The sequence below is a fragment of the Elephas maximus genome, chromosome 4 (genome assembly GCF_024166365.1).
Source record: "Elephas maximus indicus isolate mEleMax1 chromosome 4, mEleMax1 primary haplotype, whole genome shotgun sequence".
Lineage (NCBI taxonomy): Eukaryota > Metazoa > Chordata > Mammalia > Proboscidea > Elephantidae > Elephas > Elephas maximus.
The window spans coordinates 37,027,565-37,051,816 of NC_064822.1; the positions used below are offsets into that span (position 1 = coordinate 37,027,565).

The 24,252-nt window shown below is 35.9% G+C and overlaps 1 protein-coding gene across 1 annotated transcript in view; it reads right to left on the reverse strand.

The window, feature by feature from the left end:
* The window catches only part of MALRD1 (MAM and LDL receptor class A domain containing 1), a 958,969-nt gene that overhangs the window by 481,497 nt on the left and 453,220 nt on the right, over positions 1-24,252 (reverse strand). The window contains exon 26 of the mRNA XM_049881884.1: positions 16,787-17,072. Coding sequence (XP_049737841.1) covers positions 16,787-17,072 — 286 coding nt within the window. The remainder of the gene's footprint in view (positions 1-16,786; positions 17,073-24,252) is intronic.

The window sequence follows — 24,252 nt, forward strand, 5'->3', positions numbered from 1 at the left end:
TTGCGCATGGCACCCTCCCTCTGTGAGATATTTTTGTAAACATGCTATGCTAATTTTTTTTACAGCAACATGTAAAAAAACTGGCATAGTGGCCCTTATGAAAACAACTCATGGGGGGAGGGCTCAGTTGGCAAACAAATGTAGAAGGAACACATTTATTTGTGTAAAAATACAGTATGTATACACGTGACTGTGTTTACTCACAACTATATGTGTAGAAAAATATTATTTAAGTATCACCTCAAATAACATATGAAATAAACTGTGCTACTAAATAAAAGCATGTAACTGCCTCAAAAATGTGCATAAACAAACAAATAAAAAAACCCGTTGCCGTCAAGTTGATTCTGACTCTTAGCGACCCTATAGGACAGAGTTAAGCTGCTCCATAGGGTTTCCAAGGAGCACCTGGTGGATTCGAACTGCCAAACTTCCGGTTAGCAGCCAAGCTCTTAACCACTTCACCACCAGGGCTCACAGAGTTATAGAAAATATACTTACAGTAGCCCCCCATCCATGATTTCACTTTCCGCAGTGTCAGTCACCTGAGGTCTATGGTCTGAAAATGTTAAATGAGTAGCACGAAGAAATCTTGGCCATCCCACTCCATTCCACCCAGGGACCACACTATTCACATTACTTTTATTACATATATTGTTAAAATTGTTCAATTTTATTATTAGTTATTGTGACTAATCTTTTACTATGCCTAATTTATAAATTAAAGTTTATCATAGGTATGTATGTGTAAGACAAAACATAGTATATATAAGGTTTGGCATTATATACAATTTCAGGCATCCACAGGGGTCTTGGAAGACATTCCTCACAGATAAAGGGGGCTATTGTACTAAGTATGTCACAGATTGCAGGAAACTGTTTATAGTGATTGTGCTACTGGACTTTATATCAGTCATTAAATCTTTAATGTGAACATTTATCATGAAGGCTATTACATAGAAAATTTTAATTTATCTGAAATAGTTTAGAGTATTAATATAAATTGAAATCTGAACTGTACACTCCAGCAAGATTATACAATATAATTTCGAGAATATTAAAAAGTCCTCTGTATTTCAAGAAAATGGATTTCTGCATCATTACTTTATTGTACTGTGCATGCAGTTAAAATTACTAAAGAACTTAAAAAACCGTGGTGTGTGTTTATATGCAGTCTAAGTCATTGAAAACATTTAAAAAGTTGCTAACGTACGCACTTATTTAAATGAACTTTCTTTGGAAAGACAATAAAGATGCCAAAATTAAAGTCCCTTCACAGATAGCTGCTCGAACAATTTCCCAGTACAAACAATAATTTATGCTAAGTGAGCAGTAAAGAACTACATTTCATTCAGTTCAATTTCCTTTGCACTACCCAAGGTGAGGAGGGATAAAGAGGCTAGTCACAAATGGTTTGGAATTGATAAATGTGTGTTCTTGTATATTCAGTGCAGCTCTGGCCCATAGAAAGTTCCAATTTTTCAATTTCCATTCTGACCTACATTTTCCCTCTGAAGTCTGGGCTACAGCCACAAAACAGTTTGAAAACTGCCACAGCTTATTGGCCAATTGACCTTTGTAATTTTTTAGGAAAACATTATGAATAATGTACAACATTTAGATCCAAAGACAATTCAAGGTCAGGAAGAGTATATATAAAAGTGTGAGAAAGTAAGAATGAGAAAAAACTTATCTTCCTAGAAAGTTTTATAGAAATGTCTTCCCTCTTGCTTTGCCATGTAATTTTTATTTATTTATTGTATTTAGTTTTTGCTAAAAACCAAGGAGAAAGTCTTCTGGATAGAAATGAGATTAAATTGTATCCTTCTGTTCCATCTATTAAAATAGCATAAGTTTCAACAATGGCTTATTTTTTTCCCAGAAATATAAAATCATATTTTCTAAGAATTGTAATCTTTAAACATCTACTGGAGAATGAATATTTGGTCAAGAAACTTTAATTCACAAGAATATTCATTTTTTACACCATTAACAGTGTTAATGTAGATTATTTACGAAGACAATGAAAAATACATGGTCTGACTGGTAATCCCAGTCTTGAGACTTCTGATGATTTTTTAAAACTATGCCAGTCTTACCTTTTCGTTATACAAAACCTCTATTATCCAGCTATTATTAAAATTGCACATGTGAAGTTTTAAAAGTCAAATACCTCTCCAAATAGCTCATGCATCATCCCCCACCAATTCTATTGAGACACTTTGAATAATTTTCAACTATTTTAATCTAGTTTGTCTAGTATTTTCTCCATGTGTCTAAATAAGATATTTATATGCTAATTCTTGATTTTTCAATTTTAGTTATAATCTATTACCTTTATAATAGATTATGTAGGTCTTACACTTCTCCCCCACAACACATACACTTTTCTGTCCCATCCATCCAAGAGTTGTTGTAATTTTTGGTTAAATTCATATTCATATTCAGTGTTTATATTATTGTAACTATATAAATATTGTCTATTACCTACCCACATCATATATTATGATTATAATTATTACACAATTGATATTTTTCCTGTATTTAGTAATTTTCTCTTATTCTTTCAGTTTATTGAATCGTTGAGTTATAAAACTGCTCTAAATATGGACTAGAAAAGATTCTCCTTAAGAAAGATTTCTCACAGAGGATGTAGAAAGAAGGAACCATTATAGAAAAAAATAAATTGTTCTTAAAAATAAAACATTTCTAATCATCAAAAGACAGCATTAAGGAAATAAAAAGGAAATTCACTGACTTATAAAAATCACTTGCAATACATATATAAGTTAAAAAATACTTGTATCCAGATTACATAACAAATATTTGTAACTCAGTATTAAACAAACAAACCAATAAAAACAGAAGAAACTCTTAAACAGACACTTAATATAGGAATATATAAAAATTATCAAAAAACACATGTAAAAGCAAGCCATCAGAGGAAAGCAAATTGATACCACAATGAGATATGATTTCAGACCCACTACAATTGTTAAAATTAAAAACAATGACAAAACCAAATATTGTTGAGGATGTGGAACAACTAGCAATATTAGATATTGTGGTGAGATTAAAAAATTATACAATTTTTTTGTCTGACCGTATCTTATAAAGTGGAAATCCTGGTGGCATAGTGGTGAAGTGCTATGGCTGCTAACCAAAGGGTTGGCAGTTCAAATCCACCAGATGCTCCTTGGAAACTTTTTGGGGCAGTTCTACTCTGTCCTATATGGTCGCTATGAGTTGGAATCGACTTGATGGCACTGGGTTTGGTTTTGTTTTTACCTTATAAAGTGAGGTATATGTCTGCGCTACAACCCAGCAATCAGAACTCTAGGTACCTAAGAAAGTAAAACATATGTCCACAAAGATACGTGCATACACAAATGTTTTCAACAGCTTTATTCAAAATATCCAACAATTAGAAACAAGCTATATGTTCATCAGCAGAATGGATAACCACATTGTGATGGATTCACACAAAAAAACACTATTCATTAGTAACAAGAAACTAGTGATACATTCAATAATATGTATAAATCTGTTATGGACTGAATTGTGTCCCCCCAAAATATATATTGAAGTCCTAAGTCTTGTAACTTTGAATGTGACCTTGTTTGGAAATAGGGTTCTTCTTTGAAGATCTTAGCAGCTGAATTAAGGAAGTCATACTAATCCCTTCTGAGTAGTGTCTCAGAAAAGGGGAGAATAGATAAGGAAACAGAGTCACAAAAGAGAAGGCATGTGATGCACTTGAAGATCTACAAGCCTAGGAACACCTGGAGCTACCAGAAGCTAGAAGTGAGGAAGCATCTTCCCCCTGAGCAAACAGAGAGGACATGACCTTGTTGACACCCTGAGTTCAGACTTCTAGCCTCCAGGACTGTGAGACAATAAATACCTGTTCTTTAATGCCACCCACTTTAAGTATTTTGTTATGGGAGCTCTAAGAATCTAAGACAATTTCAAAGACATTATGATGAGCAAAAAGAGCAAGACACAATACGGTACACATTATGTGATTCCACTGATAGGAAGTTCATGGCAAGCAAATCTAATTTCAGGTGATAAATATGAGAACTTTGGTTGCCTCTGACTGCAGGGCCTAGGGAGAGCAGTATTATTGAGAAGGAGAATGAGGAAAACTTCTGGGGTGACAGGAATGTTCTATATTTGTTGTGGTTCAGGTTATACTGGTATATACATTTTTCAAAAACTATTGTCACAAACATTTCAATAGGCACATTTGTTATAACATTTTTATAAAAGGAGGAAAAAGATAAAGTGAGGAGATTGAATACAAGTCTTGTAAAAGACCCAGAGGAGAGAAAGATTGAATGGGGGATAGCAATACTCAAAGACATTAACAGCTAAGGTTTTAACAATTCATGACACACATCAATCTTCAGATTCAGAACGCTCACTCGATCTCAAGCAGAGTAATATAAATAAGCCAATTCTAATTCACTTCAGTATGATTTAGTGAAACACCACAAAACAAGAGAAAATATCAAAAGCGATCAGAGGAAGAAAATGACTTATGAAGGAGTGATGATTAGATTAATAGCTGGTTTCTTGGTAACAACAATGAAAGACGAGAAATAGTGGGAAAGTGTCAATAATTTGTTGTTGTTAGGTACCACTGAGTTGAATCTGACTCTATGCACAACAGAACAAAACACTGCCCAGTCCTGTGTATCCTCACAATCATCACTACGTTTGAGCCCACTGTTGCAGCCACTGTGTCAATCCATCTTGTTGAGAGTCTTCCTCTTTTTCGATGACCCTCTACTTTACCCAACATGATGTCCTTCTCTAAGGATTGATTGCTCTTGATAACATGTCCCAAGTACGTGAGATGAAGTCTTGCCATTTGTTATGAATTGAATTGTGTCCCTTTAAAATACATGTATCAATTTGGCTAGGCCATGATTCCCAGTATTGTGTGATTGTCCATCATTTTGTCATGTGATGTGATTTCCCTGTGTGTTGTAAATCCTCTCTATAATGTTGATGAGATGAGATTAGTGGCAGTTATGTTAATGAGACAGGACTCAATCTACAAGATTAGATTGTGTCTTAAACCAATCTCTTTTGAGATATGAAAGAGAGAAGCAAGCAGAGAGATGGGGGACCTCATACCACCAAGAAACAAGAGCCAGCAGACTAGCGAGTCCTTCGGACCCAGGGTTCCTGTGCTGAGAAGCTGCTTGACCTGGGAAGATTGATGACAAGGATCTTCCCACAGAGCTGAGAGAGAGAAAGGCTTCCCCTGGAGCTGGCACCTGGAATTTGGACTTCTAGCCTCCTAGATTGTGAGAGAACGAACTTCTGTTTGTTGAAGCCATTCACTTGTATTATTTCTGTTATAGCAGCACTAGAAACCCAAGACACCATCCTTGCTTCTAAGGAGCATTCTGGCTATAATTCTTGCAAGACTGACTTGTTCATTCTTCTGGCAGTCCATGGTATATTCAGTATTCTTTGCCAACACCATAATTCAAATGCATCAATTCTTCTTCGATCTTCCTTATTCATTGCCCATCTTTCACATGCATATGAGGTGACTGAAAATACCATGGCTTGGATCAGGTACACTTTAGTCTTCAAAGTGACATCTTTGCTCTTTAACACTTTAAAGAGGTCTTTAGCAGCAGATTTGCCCAATGTAATATGTCCTTTGATTTCTTGACTGTGACTTCTATGGGCATGGATTATGGATCCAAGTAAAATGAAATCCTTGACAATTTCAGTCTTTTCTCCATTTATCATGATATTGCTCATTGGTCCAGTTGTAAGGATTTTTGTTTTCTTTATGTTGAGGTGTAATCCATACTGAAAGCTGTAGTCTTTGATCTTTATCAGTAAGTGCTTCAAGTTCTCTTAGCTTTCAGCAAGCAACGTTGTGTCATCTGCGTAACCCAGGTTGTTAGTGAGTCTTCCTCTAATCCTGATGCCCTGTTCTTCTTCATATAGTCCAATTTTTCTCATTATTTGCTCAGCATACACATTGAACAGGTATGGTGAAAGGATACGACCCTAACGCACACCTTTCTTGATTTTAAATCAAGCAGTATCCCCTTGTTCTGTTCAAACAACTGCCTCTTGGTATATGTACAGGTTCTGCATGAGCACAATTAAGCATTCAGGAATTACTACCACTTGTCTGTTAATTTGTCATACCGTGGTGGCTTTTGTGTTGCTGTGATGCTGGAAACTCTACCACGAGTATTTCAAATACTAGCAGGGTCACCCGTGGTGGACAGGTTTCAGCAGAACTTCCAGACTAAGACAGACTAGGAAGAAGTAACTAGTGATTTACTTGTGAAAATATTGGCCAGTGAAAACCTTATGAATAGCAACAGACTACTGTTTGTCAATAACATCTAGCAGAAAGTAACGGTCAACCTAAACTTGTACATCTAGTGCGACTGTCTTTCAGTGACTACACTGAAATAAAATCATTTAATTTCATCAGTGTTTACTATCAAAAGATTGTCACTGGAGTAACTTCTTACAGATACATTTTAGGAATAAGAAACTCATTTCAGAAGGAAAATCAGAGATATAAGTAGATACAATAAGCAAGACAACTGGATCTAAAAATTGTAAGTACTTCTTAAGTATTCTTTGATCTAACAAGATTTCAAAGACAGATATGTATATTTTAACTCAAAATTTTACAGAAACAATTTTGGAATTACAAAATGCTATTCTTATTAGATACTTTTATTTGGTTATCTGCTATATGTTAAGGTAGATATAGTGGTAAAGTGTTGCAAAAGCAAAAAATCATTTAAAATAATAACACTCGGATATCCTGATTCCCAATTTCTTCTCACAAAATGAAAGAAATAGTTCATGTGGATAAAATCCTGAAACATAGAAAGGACATTTTCTTGGAACAAAAATGTAGTTCAAATTTACAGTATTTTAAACTGGATATCCCACCCATATGATACATAAGTAGGGTACGGCCAATTGGCATTTCAAGTGAAGCTGAAATTTTCCAACGTATTCAGTTCACTGGGACATGAAATATATATATATTTTAATGTAATCTGTTTTTTTTTTCCTCTTTCAAGAGAAATGTAATCTGTGTTGTTTCACTTACACTCAACCATTCAAATTTGCTGATCTGGTTTGTATTCAACTAAAATATACTTTTTGGATTCACACAGTAAAAGCAGTTTAATTTTAACTTGATAACCAAGATGATTCCAATAAATGTTGTAATTTCTAACTCTGTTCTTAAAACAAACATGTCAGTGCTGATCAAGTTTATAAAAAACACAGTAAATGGATAATTTTGTAAATAAGAACCAGCACAAAGCTGCTTTCTAGGAGTCTGAGGTCAAGTATATCTCTGCTTTCCAATTTCTCCATTGTTTCTGACTCCAGCCATTCCTGTTCCATGGCACTTTCTCTCTTTCTCTTCTGAGTTCTGTAATTTTCTGCAGCATCACACAGAACTCATAGACCATACTTATGGTTATGTGGTTTAATAGGGTAGAAGACACAACTCGGAAGTAAGCCAAGAGCAATGTGAAGAGGTCCTTAGGTGAAGATTGGAAAGGTCACTGAAGTGGAGGGCATGTTCCTCCCCAGGAAGCTCTCCCTTCAGGACTCTCTCTTTCAGGAAGCTTCATGGAACCCTAGTGTTTCCTGCTTTTATCAGCCCATCAAGCACTCATTATTGGTTACTAGGTGGGCTCCCAGACTGGCTCCTACTCATTAATACAAATACTCAGCTACAGCAAATGTACTCCAAATACTCTAAAGGTTATTTCACAGAGGCCAGGGACAAAGGCCAAACTACTCGAAGTAAAGTAACTCTTAACTCCATACACAAATACACGTATTATAAAAGAATTAAATCGAAAGAGTAGTATTACAATTACTAATATAATATTTTGTTTTTAACAGTTTCTCAGAAACAACTCGACAGCAAGTGGTTTTTATTTTTTTTTCCTATAGTACTCAGTAATAATTTAAGTATTACTTGTGTTTACTTGGAAAGAAATCCATAGCCGTTGAGTCGATTCCAACTCATAACAACTCTATAGGACAGAGTAAAACTGCCCCACAGGGTTTCCAAGGAGCAGCTGGGGGACTCGAACCGCCAACCTTATGGTTAGCAGCCTAGCTCTTAAACACTGCACCAGCAGGGCTTCACTTAGAAAGAAGTATCCATCAAAAAGGCACAGCCTTAGAGGGCCAAGCAGCAACTGACACAGTACAATGGTGGGCATAAGAAACTCAAGTATAATAGGGATGAGATGGCTGCACTGAAGTTTCTAGCCAGTTTGTAAAGATAAATAACTGGCTTAAGACTTTAAATTCTTGGCTCAAGACCTGATCAGAGATTGTTATGACTAGGGTGTTGCTGTGATGGCCCAAAAAGAATCTCTTCTTGTTTGTAGAAACAAGGTTAATATAGACAGTAGTCTGGCGGAGTTTGACTCACCAGCTTGCAGAATTATAGTAGAGGTTGAAATTAAGCCTGGCAAGGCCTTTTAAGTGAAATTCAGGGTACCAAATGCAATAAAATTTGTTGTTTAGAATCAGAATGGCAACAATTAGAAAATTCATACAAATGTAAGTGATCCAAACACTAAAATAAAATATTTGGTATCAAATACTGGGCTCAGTCAGGGTTTAAATACAGACAAATACAAATCCCTCTAGTTATTTTAAACAGAAAGTGACTTGACAGAGTGTTCAACAAGTTGAAGAATTGGCTCTCCAAGAGACCAAATACCAATACAGAAATAACAGAACATCTTTCTTGGTGACTTCTGAACAATTAGAGATCCTCTAAGTATAACCAGGGACAGGCAAACATCCACATAAACATCATAATTACACAACCCCTAACAGTTGCAGAGAATATGTTCCTTTATTAAGATGTACAATTGGCTGCAGTGCTAAACACCACAAGATAGCAGTGGCTTAAAAGTGATGGAAGATTTTTTTCTTTCTCACTTAACAGATTACTTAAGGTATCACGGACTGATGTGGCCCCTCTTTGGTGTTTGGCAAACTAAAGTCCCATCTTATTACTCTTCCCTCTTCAACCTCATGAACTAAGGTCAGAACTTTAGCTCCTACCATCTCATCCACTTTCCAGCCAGTGGGAAGGAGAGAAGGGAATTGGAGGGAATGTCCGTGTAGTTCTACAACGTATACTTTGCGTGTGATACATGTTTATATTCCACTGGGCAAAATTTAATTACATTTTAAACTTGGTACAAGGAAGACTGAGAAATATAGTGTTTATTCTGCTTAGCCAGGTGCCCATATAAATATTGGGAGTTTTAAAACTACAAGAAAGAGGAACAGAATGGCTGCCGATGAACAAATAGATAGCTACCACAGCTCCAATCAGGTGAATTTAATTTTAAAAAATTACGTTTGCCTAAAGGGAAGCGCTTACTTTTTTATAATCTGTGCACAAATCACACAGTAGTAAAGATGTATGAAAGAATAAATTTTAAATTCAAAATTCACTGGTTATCTTAACAACTAGAAAGAAATTTTAAATTAATATTATGGTAAAGTGAGCCAATATGCAATATGATAATATGTAATAGGGTTGATAATATGCAACACAATTACTATTTTCTACTCAGAACCCATACATCTCCCATATAATGACTTCAAATATCTTGAAATTAATGTATGGGATAAATAATATGAGAGAAGCTGCTGACTAAATATTTATAAAATTGCTTACTATGTTATCTTACACCCAAAATTATTTTTTAAAAATTCTAAAAACATTGGCTGGCATTTCCAGAAAAGTTCTTTACACAAGTAGTAGAGAAGTTTATACTTTTTGATTTAAAATATTTCAAATTAGAAGGAAGATTTGTAAAAAAACTATTCATCATTAGCAATAGACACATGTGAGACATGAGAAAGAGGTAGGCTGGGAAGACAGTTATCTATTATATTTGACAAAATTTTAGTTCTCCTTGGTACAAATATGCAAAAAAAAAAAGAAAAGGAGACGGATTCCAACAAAATCCATTGATTTAAAAGAGAACGTATAGGCTGTTGAATTAGGCTATGAACTATTAAATCCATGTAGAGAAATCAGGTAGTTTTTCAATGGGCCTAGGTAAATACAAGCTTTCAGATTCAAAGGCCATTTAAATCTCAAGTGTCACAAGGCCAAGTGCTGGCCAAACATATCCACCTTCCTGTCCCATTGGAAATTGAAACTCAGAAGAGCATTCCCTCCCTTAATCAGTGTTCTTGAAAATGTGTTCCTCTCCCACTTACAATGCATTTATGAAAATCAGATGTTCTGCTTTGAAATGCCATATTCTAGCACCAATTTCCTATTGTCTAACCTAAGGAGACCTGGTGGTGCAGTAGTTAAGTGCTTGGCGGCTGCTAATCGAAAAGGTCAGTGGTTCAAACCCACCAGTGGTTTCACAGGAGAAAGATGTGGCAGCTGCTTCTGTAAAGATGATGTCTTTGGAAACCCTACAGGGCAATTCTACTCTGTTTTATAGGGTCACTATGAGATGATGAGATGATAAGATGATATTGACTCAGTGGCAACGGGTTTTAACTGAGAATAATTACACTGCATTACATATCTACCTATAACCCCCAACTACATCCTTAAAATGCAAATGAAACACAGTTAAAACACCAATAAATTAATTAGGCCCAGGTATAGATCATATTTATCATTGCATTTGCAGGGGATATGAATTCTTTTAAGCCAGTGCTGTCCATTGGTTTGTTTAGCTGGTCTCTTGGGTCTTTACTGTTGTCTTCTTAGATTAAAATTACATGTCTACATGAACCAGTTTAGTAGAAAATTCATCAGTGAAACAGCTCCAGAGCTCTTCAACTATTTTTTCATCTATCTTTTCAAAGCCAGCCCTTCTTTGTGAAAATTCTTTATTTCTTTATCTTCTCCTCCATTATAATTTACTTTTCCTCTATGGAGAAAACATTAACTAAGAAAGCATTCTGTGGAATATGTTTATATATTTTGAAATGAGCTTCTATCATATATCCACCCAGATCTTACCCAACCAAGTCAGCAATTTTCTATGAATTATTATTTTACAAGGGTCTCAAGATTTAAAACATTAAGCCACTTTAGTCTCTTCTTTGTCTCCTCATCTATTCGTAGCTGCTATGCCAATTCTACCTCTGCATCTTTATTGTGAACATTCTCTCTCTATTTCTTATTATGAATCATAAATAAAACCACCATATTTAGCAACTAAGTATTTTGAGGTTTTGGGAGAACAATTTCTTTGGCGGGCACAGGAGCAGCAAAGAAGGTCTGAACACTTTCTTGAGTAATGGAATATGAGCAAGGAAAAACAGAAGTCCATAGTATGCTTCTAAAATATTTTAACTTATATACAGTTTAAATTCCTAATCTACCCAGCAGGGAAGAGGAGAGACAGAAAAAAAAGGCAATAACACTTATAGAACACCTACCAAAGAGCCCTGGTGGCTCCATGGTTAAAGCACTTGCTAACCAAAAGGCTGGTGGTTCAAAACCACCAGGGGCTCCGGGAGAAAGATGTAGCAGTCTGCTTCCTTAGAGATTTACAGCCTTGGAAACCCTGTGGGGTGTTATGAGTTAGAATCAACTTGAGGGCAGTGGGTTTGGTTCTCTTACCATATGCCAGGCATTGTTCAAGATGTCCTATATATTATTATCCCAATTACTTTTTTCAAATCACACACAGATAGATTTCTAGAGTCGCGCTTTTAGAGATGAAAAAGACAACAAGTTGAGACACATCACAGGTAGTTCCAGAGACAAGTTCCAAGTTCAGGTATTTAAACCTTAGGGCCCAAGCACTTTTGACCCACTAAACATTGTGTACAGGTGTCCACTAAATCACAGAGCCAAGGACCATCAGCCAGATTTCCCTAACTCAGGATCCTAACTAAGTCTGAATACCAGCACTCTCACCAATAGGTGAATAGGTGAATTACTGCAATGTTTCAGCGAATGAGCATCCTGAAAGAGAAGCTAATCTACTGAGCCCTCATTGCCTTAAATACATTTTTAAGCAGAAGTGATTGCTGCTTTATAAACCAAAACAGACTGATTGTATAATTCCTATTTGGAAGTAGCTGTGAGGGTAAAAAAAAAAAGACTTGATCCCTGTTCTCATTATACTTAGAGTTTATTAATATCTGCCAATAATGCGGAGATTAAGATAGTGGCTTAATTTGCATGTGGACATTTAGAAAAGGAGTATTGGTTGTCTTTTCTTATTAAAATTCATTAACAATTATTTTTATCCTTCATCATTTAGCAATTAACAAAATTGCCGTCAAAATAAGCTCTTAAATATGACTTCTAGGGACTCAGTAATAATTCGGTATTACTTTTGCTAATAAAGCCCTGGGTCTATTTTGACTAATTAAAATCACTGATTCCAGATTCAGTTCAATTGCATCTTCCTAAATATATATATTTTGCCTCGTCTTGTCTTTTCTATTTTAAGCTATGCTTGATGGAGTCGTTAGCCTATGCACATGAATATAGATGAAAAGCCTGCATGAACAAGAGTCATCTCCAAAAGTTTAATGGATGTGTTACCACTGCTTGTAGAACGCAATGCCATTTACCCTTGTTCAATCTGTGGAAGGTCTAAGGTGATTAAATGTTTTAGCAGTAATGAGAAATTAAGAATCATTAAGCGTTTCAAAGATACACATACACGTGTACACACACACACACACAATCTTGTGCGCATGCACACACTGTTCTCGAGGCATCAAGCAGATTTAATTAGAGAGGTTTTCAATAAATGATAAAATTGAATTACTGTCATGAAATATAAAATAATTATATGCTTGTGATATCTGCAGAAAATCATTCTGTCAAAACAGACTGTAGAGTATGTTCTTAATAAATGCAAATAATGGAGGATTACTCTCAAGTTTCTACACCACCTGAAGAATACTGGTAAAGATATCCAAAATATAAAAAAAAACCAAACCAACCCCAGTACCGTCGAGTCGATTCCGGCTCATAGAAACCCTATAGGACAGAGTAGAACTGCCCCACAGAGTTTCCAAGGAGCGCCTGGTGGATTCGAACTGCCGACCCTTTGGTTACCAGCTGTAGCACTTAACCACTATGCCACCAGGGTTTCCATCCAAAATATAAGCTCCTGCAAAATGAAATTATATTTACTGAATAAATGCCTACCATATGCCAGACATCAGACTTGGCCAATTATGTAGGCAATTACTTCATTTAAATCTGAAGTGCCTAAGACCTTAAGTAGATGATATTCTTTCCATCTGATCTATGAGGAAACAGTCTCAGGTGAGTTATATGCCACATAGCTAGTGGGAGGGCAGTACCTAGTCCACTAGAACATGTTGCCTGTGCTTTCATATTTGGTCTTGGGATATACTTTTGTACTGCTTTTTTAATAAGAATGTAACTGTAATTATTGAGAATTCACAAATATCAGCCTTCCTAATGGAGCCCCACTGTAAGAGACAGACCCAGAAGATGCCCTAGAATATTCAGTTCATCCCCTGTACTGTCCACTAAACCAGCCATTAGACACCAGAGGGTATTGAGCACTTGGCATATGGCTAATGCAAAGCTAGATGTGCTTTGAGTAACAATATACACTGGATTTAAAAGACAGTATGAAAGGAAGAATGTAAAATTTAAAGCCCACATGTGGCTTACATTTGTCACCTGTATTATATTTCATGCCCCTTCACTGTCTTCCACCACCTTTCATGAAGATCAAAGCAGGCAGTTTATTTTATTTCTTTTTAGGATAGTCTCACCAAAAAAAAAAAAAATTCTTCCCTTGAACTCAGAATCATTTCACAGTTCAAGTCTGTAAATAAAGTTTGTTGTTGTGTGCCATCTTGTTGATTCTAACTCACAGTGACCCTATATGACAGAGTAGAACTGCCCCATTGGTTTTCCTAGGCTACAGTTTTCATGGGAGAAGATTGTTAGGTCTTTTCTCCCAGAGCTGCTGGATGGGCTCAAACTGCTGACCTTTTGGTTAGTAGCCCAGCGCTTACCTGTTAACATCACCCAGGGCTCCTAAAAGTTTAGCATTTCACTTTTACCAAGGGATGTATGTATAATTTTAGTTTCTGGAGTTAAAAGTACTACATATAGCTTACAGGGGAGTAAACTCCATATGTATTTATTTTTTATCTGCTGCGTCACAACTAAGATAGCTATGAAAATACTAACATATTGCACTTCAATTTTCAGAGCACTATTAATAATACAAATAAAGACATTCTTTTTTTTTTTTCCTATTGGAATCTTTCTACTGCAGTCATTTCTATCAGGTTGTAACATTTTATGTGGACTAATACTGTAGTTTTTTTTTTTTTTTTAATACCGTATCTCCTTTCTGGTTCTTTTTAAGTTAATTCATCCTTTTTTGTTTGTTTGTTTTCTAAGACCATTCAAAATACTTTCAAAGTATGTTCATTTAGTGAAAAAATAGAAACAAATTGAACCTAACATTCAAGGTATTCCTAGTTGAGCTCCGTGCTCACTTTAAAATATTGTCTCATAATACTTAGCACAGGAGGTGCCTGCATCAGCCAATTACCCCTCCATGGCCCATTCAGCAGTCTGCAAGATACCATCCCTGCACTCTCTCATGCCATTTGGCCTAGACACAGTGCTCACTCTACCACATTCGTTATCTGATCTGCCCTGTGCTCAGACTTGGTCTCTTTTGTGCTGGAAACTGAAGAGACATTTCCCTCCCATGGGTTCCAGTGGCAAGTGTGATGACAAACTCCTGAGCATCCTGTAAATAAGTTTCAAAGAAAATGCCCTCGAATGGATGCTTTATCTTCTCTGTATACCAATGAAGTTTTGTATGTTTCCCCAGTCATTTAATTATATACTACTTTTTTTTTTTTTTACTTCACATTATAGTTATTTGGGGTACCTTTGTTATTCCTCTTATCCATCGAATGATTCTTGCATGCAGAGATTCTTATGTTCTATTCATCAAAATTTGTCATACCATACTTCAAATATCATAAGGATACATGAAGAGCTCTTGTATTATTACTATGTGCCCTTAATTTTATAATTAATGTAAAATTGGTACCACTTTCCTTATGAAAGTTTTTTAAAATATGGCTTTATTCAGGATTTCACAGGTTTAAGGCTTCAATCTTCACAAGATTGGTTTGTTGATATTAAGAACCCAGTTTTCTTCCTCTTGCATCATACTTAATACGTACTCAAAAAATATTGAAGTGGTTCAACATAAAACTTTTGCTTCCTCACTATATATGTGCTATAAGAAAAATTTTTATTATGATACAAATTACTATTAAAAAGGTTAGACTGTACAAGGCCTAGTATAGATGTCGCCCAAACCTTCTACGCAGAATGGAAGACAGAACTTTTCTCAAGGAGGTAGATTAGGCTGAAGTGTCTTAAAAACATTTCTGCTAAACCAGGTAAGTATGTTTACCATTCAATATATTATTGAAATATTTGTTTTTCTATACAGTATTCCATATAGTGTTAGAAAGATTTCCACATAAGACCTTGTTTAATTGAATGTCAACTGGGAAAGCTTTATCTAGAAATTTCCTCTTAACCAAATTAAAATACTCACTTTGAAATTAGTGGAAGAGTAAAAGTAAAAATGGTGACATTCTCCATTCCACCCCCTATGTTAAAAGACAGAGCAAACAAATCATTCTTAATAAAGCACTTTTGTTCTCTTTAATTAAGAGAGATGTAGTTTAGATACCAAAGAAATTTCACTTATATTTTTCACTAATAAAATCCTGGCTTAAATATTAGTATCTGTCATAACACCACTTGATAAATTTACCTATAATTTTAATAACATATACTGTATTTATTTTTTATACTGTATTTATTTATATCTCATGACTCCAACATATTGTGGGGATTAAAAATGGTACTTGCTATTCCTACTTCTTATGGCATTGCCACTGTATACTCTATTGAACATCTGCCACCACAATATTTTAATATAGTTCTTTAGACAACTTACCAAATATAAACCATTCCAAAATATAAACTCTTTCAAACTGGAATGTGCCTGAGTCTAAAAAACAATAATGCAAATAGCATAAAATCAATAATGTCTAATTAAAATTTACTAACTCCATTCTTGACTTTCTTATATTTTACTAATAGTGAATACATACGTATCAAAGATTGATTTCTGAATTAGAAGGGAAACAATGGGATCTTCTCTTATATTAGTCATCTAGGAGCAAAATAACTAAACAGAGAACTTAAAAAAACTAAAAAAACAAACCCAGTTTCATCAAGTCAATTCTGACTCATACCAACCCTATGGGACAGAGTAGAACTTCCCCATAGGGTTACCAAGGAGCACCTGGCAGATTTGAACTGCCAACCTCTTGGTTAGCAGTTGTAGCACTTAACCACTTTCCCACCAGGGTTTCCACAGAGAACTTAGGCTCTGGTAAATATATAGAAGCTCGGAGAATTTTTAGAAGAAATTTTTATAAGGGTACATAGTTGAAAGATATTTTTATTAAAAAATATTTTATTTTTCCATTATGAAAGCAATGAATTACTAGGTGCTAATGTCACTTATTTTCTGTTTCCTTTCTTCCTTCCACCTTCCACCCTGCAAGAACACAAAACAAACTCAAAAATGTACCTGTTTTTTTTTTTTTTAATGTCACTTATTTTCTGTTTCCTTTCTTCCTTCCACCTTCCACCCTGCAAGAACACAAAACAAACTCAAAAATGTACCTGTTGGAAGAGGCACTGCTGGTTCTTTAATGGAGTAGGATGATAGACAATTCCTTGTGAGCACAATGTCATCAAGTGCAATATCACCACGGTGGCCTTTCCCAACTCTACCTTCAAATTTGAGTTGGAAGTCTTCATCACCAAATAGCGTCAGTTCTTTCCTCTGCCAGAAATTGCCTTGTTCTCCCGTGAGGTTAAACAGAACTTTCATTTGGTTTGAGACTGATACCTGGATCAAGGTGAGGCCCCCAATGGCATTTCCATACATGTGATAATGAAAAATTATCTGTAACCAAGAATAAGAATGTTACATGTGATTAGTCCAATTCTATTTTATTTTCAATTATATCATATTTCCATCTGCTCATTAAAACATTCCAGAAGGAAAACTAGACCTGTATATTCTATTGCCCTGTGAGCACTCTAACGCTGAGTTCAGTTGGGCCAGCCTTGAATTATGTTGCATGTATAGAAGATAGTGCAGTAAGATCAAACAACATTTTAGCAGAATAACCCGAGCAGGGTTTACTTTCTTTCTGTGACTTCTAAAAGCAGGATTCCTGCATAAACTAACAGTCTGTTGCCAAAGAAATAAAACATCATCAAATAATAATGAATTATATAAAAAGATGAAAGCAATGAATTACTAGGTGCTAATAATTTTTTTTGTTTGTTTTTTTAAGTGATTAAGACCACCACATGTCTGTCAGTTTGTCATACTGTTGGGGCTTGTGTGTTGCTGTGATGCTGGAAGCTATGCCACCGGTATTCAGATACCAGCAGGGTCACCCATGGAGGACAGGTTTCAGCTGAGCTTCCAGACTAAGACAGACTAGGAAGAAGGACCCGGCAGTCTACTTCTGAAAAGCATTAGCCAATGAAAACCTTATGAATAGCAGTGGGACATTGTCTGATAGTGCTGGAAGATGAGCCCCCCAGGTTGGAAAGCACTCAAAAGATGACTGGGGAAGAGCTGCCTCCTCAAAGTAGAGTCAACCTTAATGATGTGGATGGACTAAAGCTTTCGGGACCTTCATCTGGTGATGTGGCATGACTCGAAATGAGAAGAAATAGCTGCAAACACCCATTAATAATTGGAACCTGGAATGTATGAAGTATGAAACTAGGAAAATTGGAAATCGTCAAAAATGAAATGGAACTCATAAACTTCGAAATCCTAGGCATTAGTGAGTGAAATGGACTGGTATTGGCCATTTTTAATCGGACAATCATATAGTCTACTATGCTGGGAATGACAACTCGAAGAGGAATGGTCTTGCATTCATCCTCAAAAAGAACGTTTCAAGATCTATCCTGAAGTACAATGCTGTCAGTGATAGGATAATATCCATATGCCTACAAGGAAGACCAGTTAATACGACTACTGTTCAAATTTATGTACCAACCACTAGGGCCAAAGATGAAGAAATAGAAGATTTTTATCAGCTGCTACAGTCTGAAATTGATCGAACATGCAATCAAGATGCATTGATAATTACTGGCGATTGGAATGCAAAAGTTGGAAACAAAGAAGAAGGATCAGTAGTTGGAAAATATGGCCTTGGTGATAGAAACAATGCCAGAGACCAAACGATAGAATTTTGCAAGACCAACGACTTCTTCATTGCAAATACCTTCTCTCACCAATGTAAACGGTGACTATACACATGGACCTTGCCAGATGGAACACACAGAAGTCAAATTGACTACATCTGTGGAAAGAGACGATGGAAAAGCTCGATATCATCAGTCAGAACAAGGCCGGGGGCCGACTGTGGAACAGACCATCAATTGCTCATATGCAAGTTCAAGCTGAACCTGAAGAAAATCAGAGCAAGTCCACGAGAGCCAAAATATGACCTTGAGTATATCCCACCTGAAGTTAGAATCCATCTCAAGAATAGATTTGATGCATTGAACACTAGTAACCGAAGACCAGATGAGTTGTGGAATGACATCAAGGACATCATCCATGAAGAAAGCAAAATGTCACTGAAAAGACAAGAAAGAAAGAAAAGGCCAAGGTGGATGTCAGAGGAGACTCTGGAACTTGCTCTTGAGCATCGAGCAGCTAAAGCAAAAGGAAGAATTGATGAAGTAAAAGAACTGAACAGAAGATTTCAAAGGGCCTCTCAAGAAGACAAAATAAAGTATTATAATGACATGTGCAAAGAGCTGGAGATGGAAAACCAAAAGGGAAGAACACGCTCAGCGTTTCTCAAGCTGAAAGAACTGAAGAAAAAATTCAAGGCTCGAGTTGCAATAGTGAAGGATTCCATGGGGAAAATATTAAATGATGCAGGAAGCATCAAAAGAAGATGGAAGGAACACACAGAGTCATTATACCAAAAAGAATTAGTTGATATTCAACCATTTCAAGAGGTGGCATATGATCAGGAACCGATGGTACAGAAGGAAGAAGACCAAGCTGCTTTGAAGGCATTGGTGAAAAACAAGGTTCCAGGAATTGATGGAATATCAATTGAGATGTTTCAACAAACAGGTGCAGCGCTGGAGGTGCTCACTCATCTATGCCAAGAAATATGGAAGACAGCTTCCTGGCCAACTGATTGGAGGAGATCCATATTTATGCCTATTCCCAAGAAAGGTGATCCAACCTAATGTGGAAATTATAGAACAATATCATTAATATCACACCAAGCAAAATTTTGCTGAAGATCTTTCAAAAGTGGTTACAGCAGTATTTCGACAGGGAACTGGCAGAAATTCAGGCTGGTTTCAGAAGAGGACATGGAACCAGGGATATCATTGCTGATGTCAGATGGATCCTGGCTGAAAGCAAAGAATACCAGAAGGATGTTTACCTGTGTTTTATTGATTATGCAAAGGCATTCGACTATGTGGATCATAACAAACTATGGATAACACTGTGAAAAATGGGAATTCCAGAACACTTAATTGTGCTCTAGAGGAACCTTTACATAGATCAAGAGGCAGTTGTACAGACAGAACAAGGGGATACTGATTGGTTTAAAGTCAGGAAAGGTGTGTGCCAGGGTTGTATTCTTTCACCATACCTATTTAATCTGTATGCTAAACAAATAATACGAGAAGCTGGACTATAGGAAGAAGAACAGGGCATTAGGACTGGAGGAAGACTCATTAACAACCTGCGTTATGCAGATGACACAACCTTCCTTGCTGAGAGTGAAGAGGACTTGAAGCACTTACTAAGGAAGATCAAAGACCACAGCCTTCAGTATGGATTACACCTCAACATAAAGAAAACTAAAATCCTCACAACTGGACCAATGAGCAACATCATGATAAACGGAGAAAAGATTGAAGTTGTGAAGGATTTCATTTTACTTGGATCCACAATCAACAGGCATGGAAGCAGCAGTCAAGAAATCAAAAGATGCACTGGGCAAATCTGCTGCAAAGGACCTCTTTAAAGTGTTGAAGAGCAAAGATGTCACCCTGAAGGCTAAGGTGCGCCTGACTCAGGCCATGGTATTTTCAATCACATCATATGCATGTGAAAACTGGACAATGTATAAGGAAGACCGAAGAAGAGTCGACGTCTTTGAATTGTGGTGCTGGCGAAGAATATTGAATATACCATGGACTGCCAAAAGAACAAACAAATCTGTCTTGGAAGAAGTGCGGTCAGAATGCTCCTTAGAGGCAAGGATGGCGAGACTGCATCTTACATACTTTGGACATGTTGTCAGGAGGGATGAGTCCCTGGAGAAGGACATCATGCTTGGCAGAGTACAGGGTCAGCGGGAAAGAGGAAGACCCTCAACGAGGTGGATTGACACAGTGGCTGCAACCATGAGCTCAAGCATAACAACAATTGTAAGGATGGTGCAGGACCGGGCAGTGATTCGTTCTGTTGTGCATAGGGTTGCTGTGAGTCAGAACCAACTCGACGGCACCTAACAACAACAACAACAACAAGCGATTAAGAAACAGCAGGGACTAAAGAACATCACTTTCAATCTCATGAAATTAATATCATTTTCTTCCAAATAGCAGAGTATTCTCTTGCTTATTCCACTGCACCCATGTACTTCTAACTCATTTTCATTTCTACAAGATCCTTAGGGCTCCATTATACAACAAAACACCACAATGGCAATTACTTACATTTAACTTGAAATGCTAGAAACAGGCTTTTGAAGGGCAGCATTGGGAGTTTTTCCCTGAGTAAAAATTAATAAAAGTATTTTTAGGAACTAGCATTTAATGTTTCAAGGATGGAGTTTACTAGGTTTTTAATGTTTGTTACTCCACAAGGAGAAAGTCAGAGAAAACTCTGGGAATAAGAATAGTACAGGTTAGGAACAATAGGAATTCAGAGCCTTTTACAAACTTCTGTTTTGTAATTTGGGTGAACGAGGGAAAACAGTAATGATGGATGATCTTCACACAGGAAAAAGACATTTCTGAAACACTAGCAGTCATGTACATTAAAAAAGAAAGAAAAAAAAACCTGTTGCCGTGGAATTGATTCTGACTCACAGCTACCCAACAGTATGTTACACTCTAGAAAAAGAAAAGCTAGTATTTTTAAAGCCCAGAAGAAAATGTCTTTAAGCAATATATGCAAACATGATTTAAGAGCATTAACTAAGAGTAGATGAGCCACGTAAAGTGATTCTACCCAAATTTCCTAGTTGGGTGGAATTATTCAGCTTCTGTTCTAAGATTCAGAAATGTTTCTTCTACTGAGAAACCCTTCCAAACTAAGCTCTGTGACCATCGTAAATTGTCCTGGGAGGTCTGATGAAACCTGAGTGGCATGACTCATTAGTATGAGAAACAAAAAGGTCTTGGACCAGCCTCTTGGGTGGCATCAACAAGTACCAACAACATGGCACGGTTCTGCCTAGATTCCTTGCAGTCCACAGATGGTCTGTAAAAGTACTTTGCTTTGTGTTTGGCTTCTTCTTTGTGCATCAAATATGAGGCATATATTGTATGTCATGGTGAACACTTCCCTATCTTCTAAAGGCCATTTTTTGAATGCTGCTGTCAGGTTAAAATGCAAAGAAATATACAAGTGATGTCACTAGGGGTGTGTGTGTGTGGTGACACCGTCAGAGGTGGTAACATCAAAATGACTGTCTATAAAATTTCTGTGCAGTGTTTCAATAGAAATTTATTACTTCCTTTAAAAAAATCCCTGTAGTTAGTTATAGCAACAACAACAAAAATTTTGTAAGATCAGCTTACATGTATCAAAATACCTACAAGGCTAAAACTCTCTGCTAATTTACTTCTTGGACCTTCTCATGTGCTCTGTCAGGGCGGTCATTATTACCCAATTACAATGGAGCTTTGAGTAACATGGCTTCATTTGCCCGTGCTACAAGCACAAGCTGTTTTTTTCATTGCTGTCAGTATTTTTACAGTAACTGGTTTTGCCAAATTTTCTGGTGTTTTAGCTAGAATATTGTGATAATTAGCATGGAGGGAGGGTGTGACACCATACGTTACCTCACTAGATAATACAGACCTTACTGATGCCACTGATGCAAATAATCTCTTTTCCATGGAGATCACTTGATGACAACATAACCTAATCCTAGCGCAACAGGAGTGACTAAAATTCTGCTAAGAATTGAATTCTTCTAAAGAGATATTTTCACTGGAAATGTCAGGGCTTCTCAGAGATTTGAACTCTTCCTTCATTAATCTCTGTGTGTACCCGTCCCACACACTCATCGCCCAAAAGAAAAAAAATGCTGCGATTTGATTTTCTCTGCTTAAAGGTATTTCACAAGGTCAAGAGCCAGAAGTGATTTTCATTAAATTTGGGAGGTTACTCTGCTTACCTGGTAAACATATTTTTTATATGAGAGATCTAATCATTCCCAACGTGACCTTTACTTACTTCTTTGTATTCAATCTATATCATAAATATTTATAAAATGAACCATTCTTCATTAATTTTTTGACATTTCTTCTAGGCATACTTTATTATTCTCACACGGATGTTCAAAAGAGTGGGGACTACAGCCATGGGGCCAGGGAAAATAGAGATGGATGAAATCTTTAGTTGCTCCAATCTAAAAAAAAATCTTGAACATTTTGAGAGGAAGTGTCTAAACAGAAAAGCTCAGAAGTCAAACGGGAATTTGATATGTTTCATGTTTAACATTTAATTAGCTTTCTATGATTAGAACTAATTTGAAATTCTCACACTACCTATAGATGCACAGAGATAGACATTTAGATATAGACTCAACATAAAGAAAATCTGGTGTTTTGCTTTTATTTTTGAGAAAGTATCGAGTAATTTGGAAAACAGAAAAAGCAGAAGAAAATATATTTGATTAAAACATAGTTTTTATCAACCTTTAAATGAAGTTGAATATTCTGAATCATCTGTTTTGTATTGTTTTAGCTAATAAATTTTCACTCAAGTGAATTTTCTTAAAAGGAAAATTGTGGTTTTGAAAGAATTTTGTTTTTAAGAAATATAAAGAAAAATACTGTATTTTCCTACTAAAGGATTCTCTGCTCAAGAGTTGACTTTTTATAATTTTAATAAAATAAAGAATATACATGGCAGGTCCATTTGTTTCTGAAGATTTTATATAAAATTTATTAGACATATAAATGATTTCACTCAAAAAATGCTTTTAAAATTTTTAACATAAAAGAATTCAGTACCATCCATGTAGTTGCTATTATCCTAGAATTTAGAAAATATTGATACAAACTATGTAAACTGTGAAAAATATACATCACTATGTATTTCTCAAAAGGCAATTGCTTCATTTTACTGTCCAGTTAGCTGACAGTAGCCTTTCTAAATGTCTTCATTATCATTTTTGGTTGTTAGAAGATCAAAACTCTTTTAAGCTGGCATTGAAATTCCTAGATGAAACAGAAGAATATATGAATAAATAATGGTGATTATTTTAGCCTATTAATTGCTCTGATTTTTTTTTTTTTCCTTTTGCTGTTTTCTAATTCAAAATAGTGAGACTAGAACTGGGCTGAATACATGCACACAGAAATTCCAGGACTCCAAGTGAAAATGCTAGAAACAGGTTCTTTTAGGTCCTATAACTTGCAAAACAAATAGGTTTCAGTTTCCTTCCACCTCTCACTACAGCAGTTCTAACATTAGCTGCAAGACAATTCGTCTGAGGAAGAAATAAACAGCATGTCTTCCACACAATGTTCACATAGCTCTAACATTACCCTAACACCACAAGATTAATTATTTTCAAAGGCTGGTTAATGAGCGACACAGAGAAAACCCTTTCAAAGGGTTAGTAGGTATTTGCATATTACATATAAATAAGCATATGCAAATATATAGATATAATATAAATATGCTGTCATCAATTATATGAATATGTTAAGCATAAGTAAACTGTATATACGATATAGAATGTGGTATTTATGATGGTAGTTTATGATTTGCAGTTCTTAATTTTCACTAATGTGACTTTCTGGATAATTTTTGGGAACACTTTTAAGTT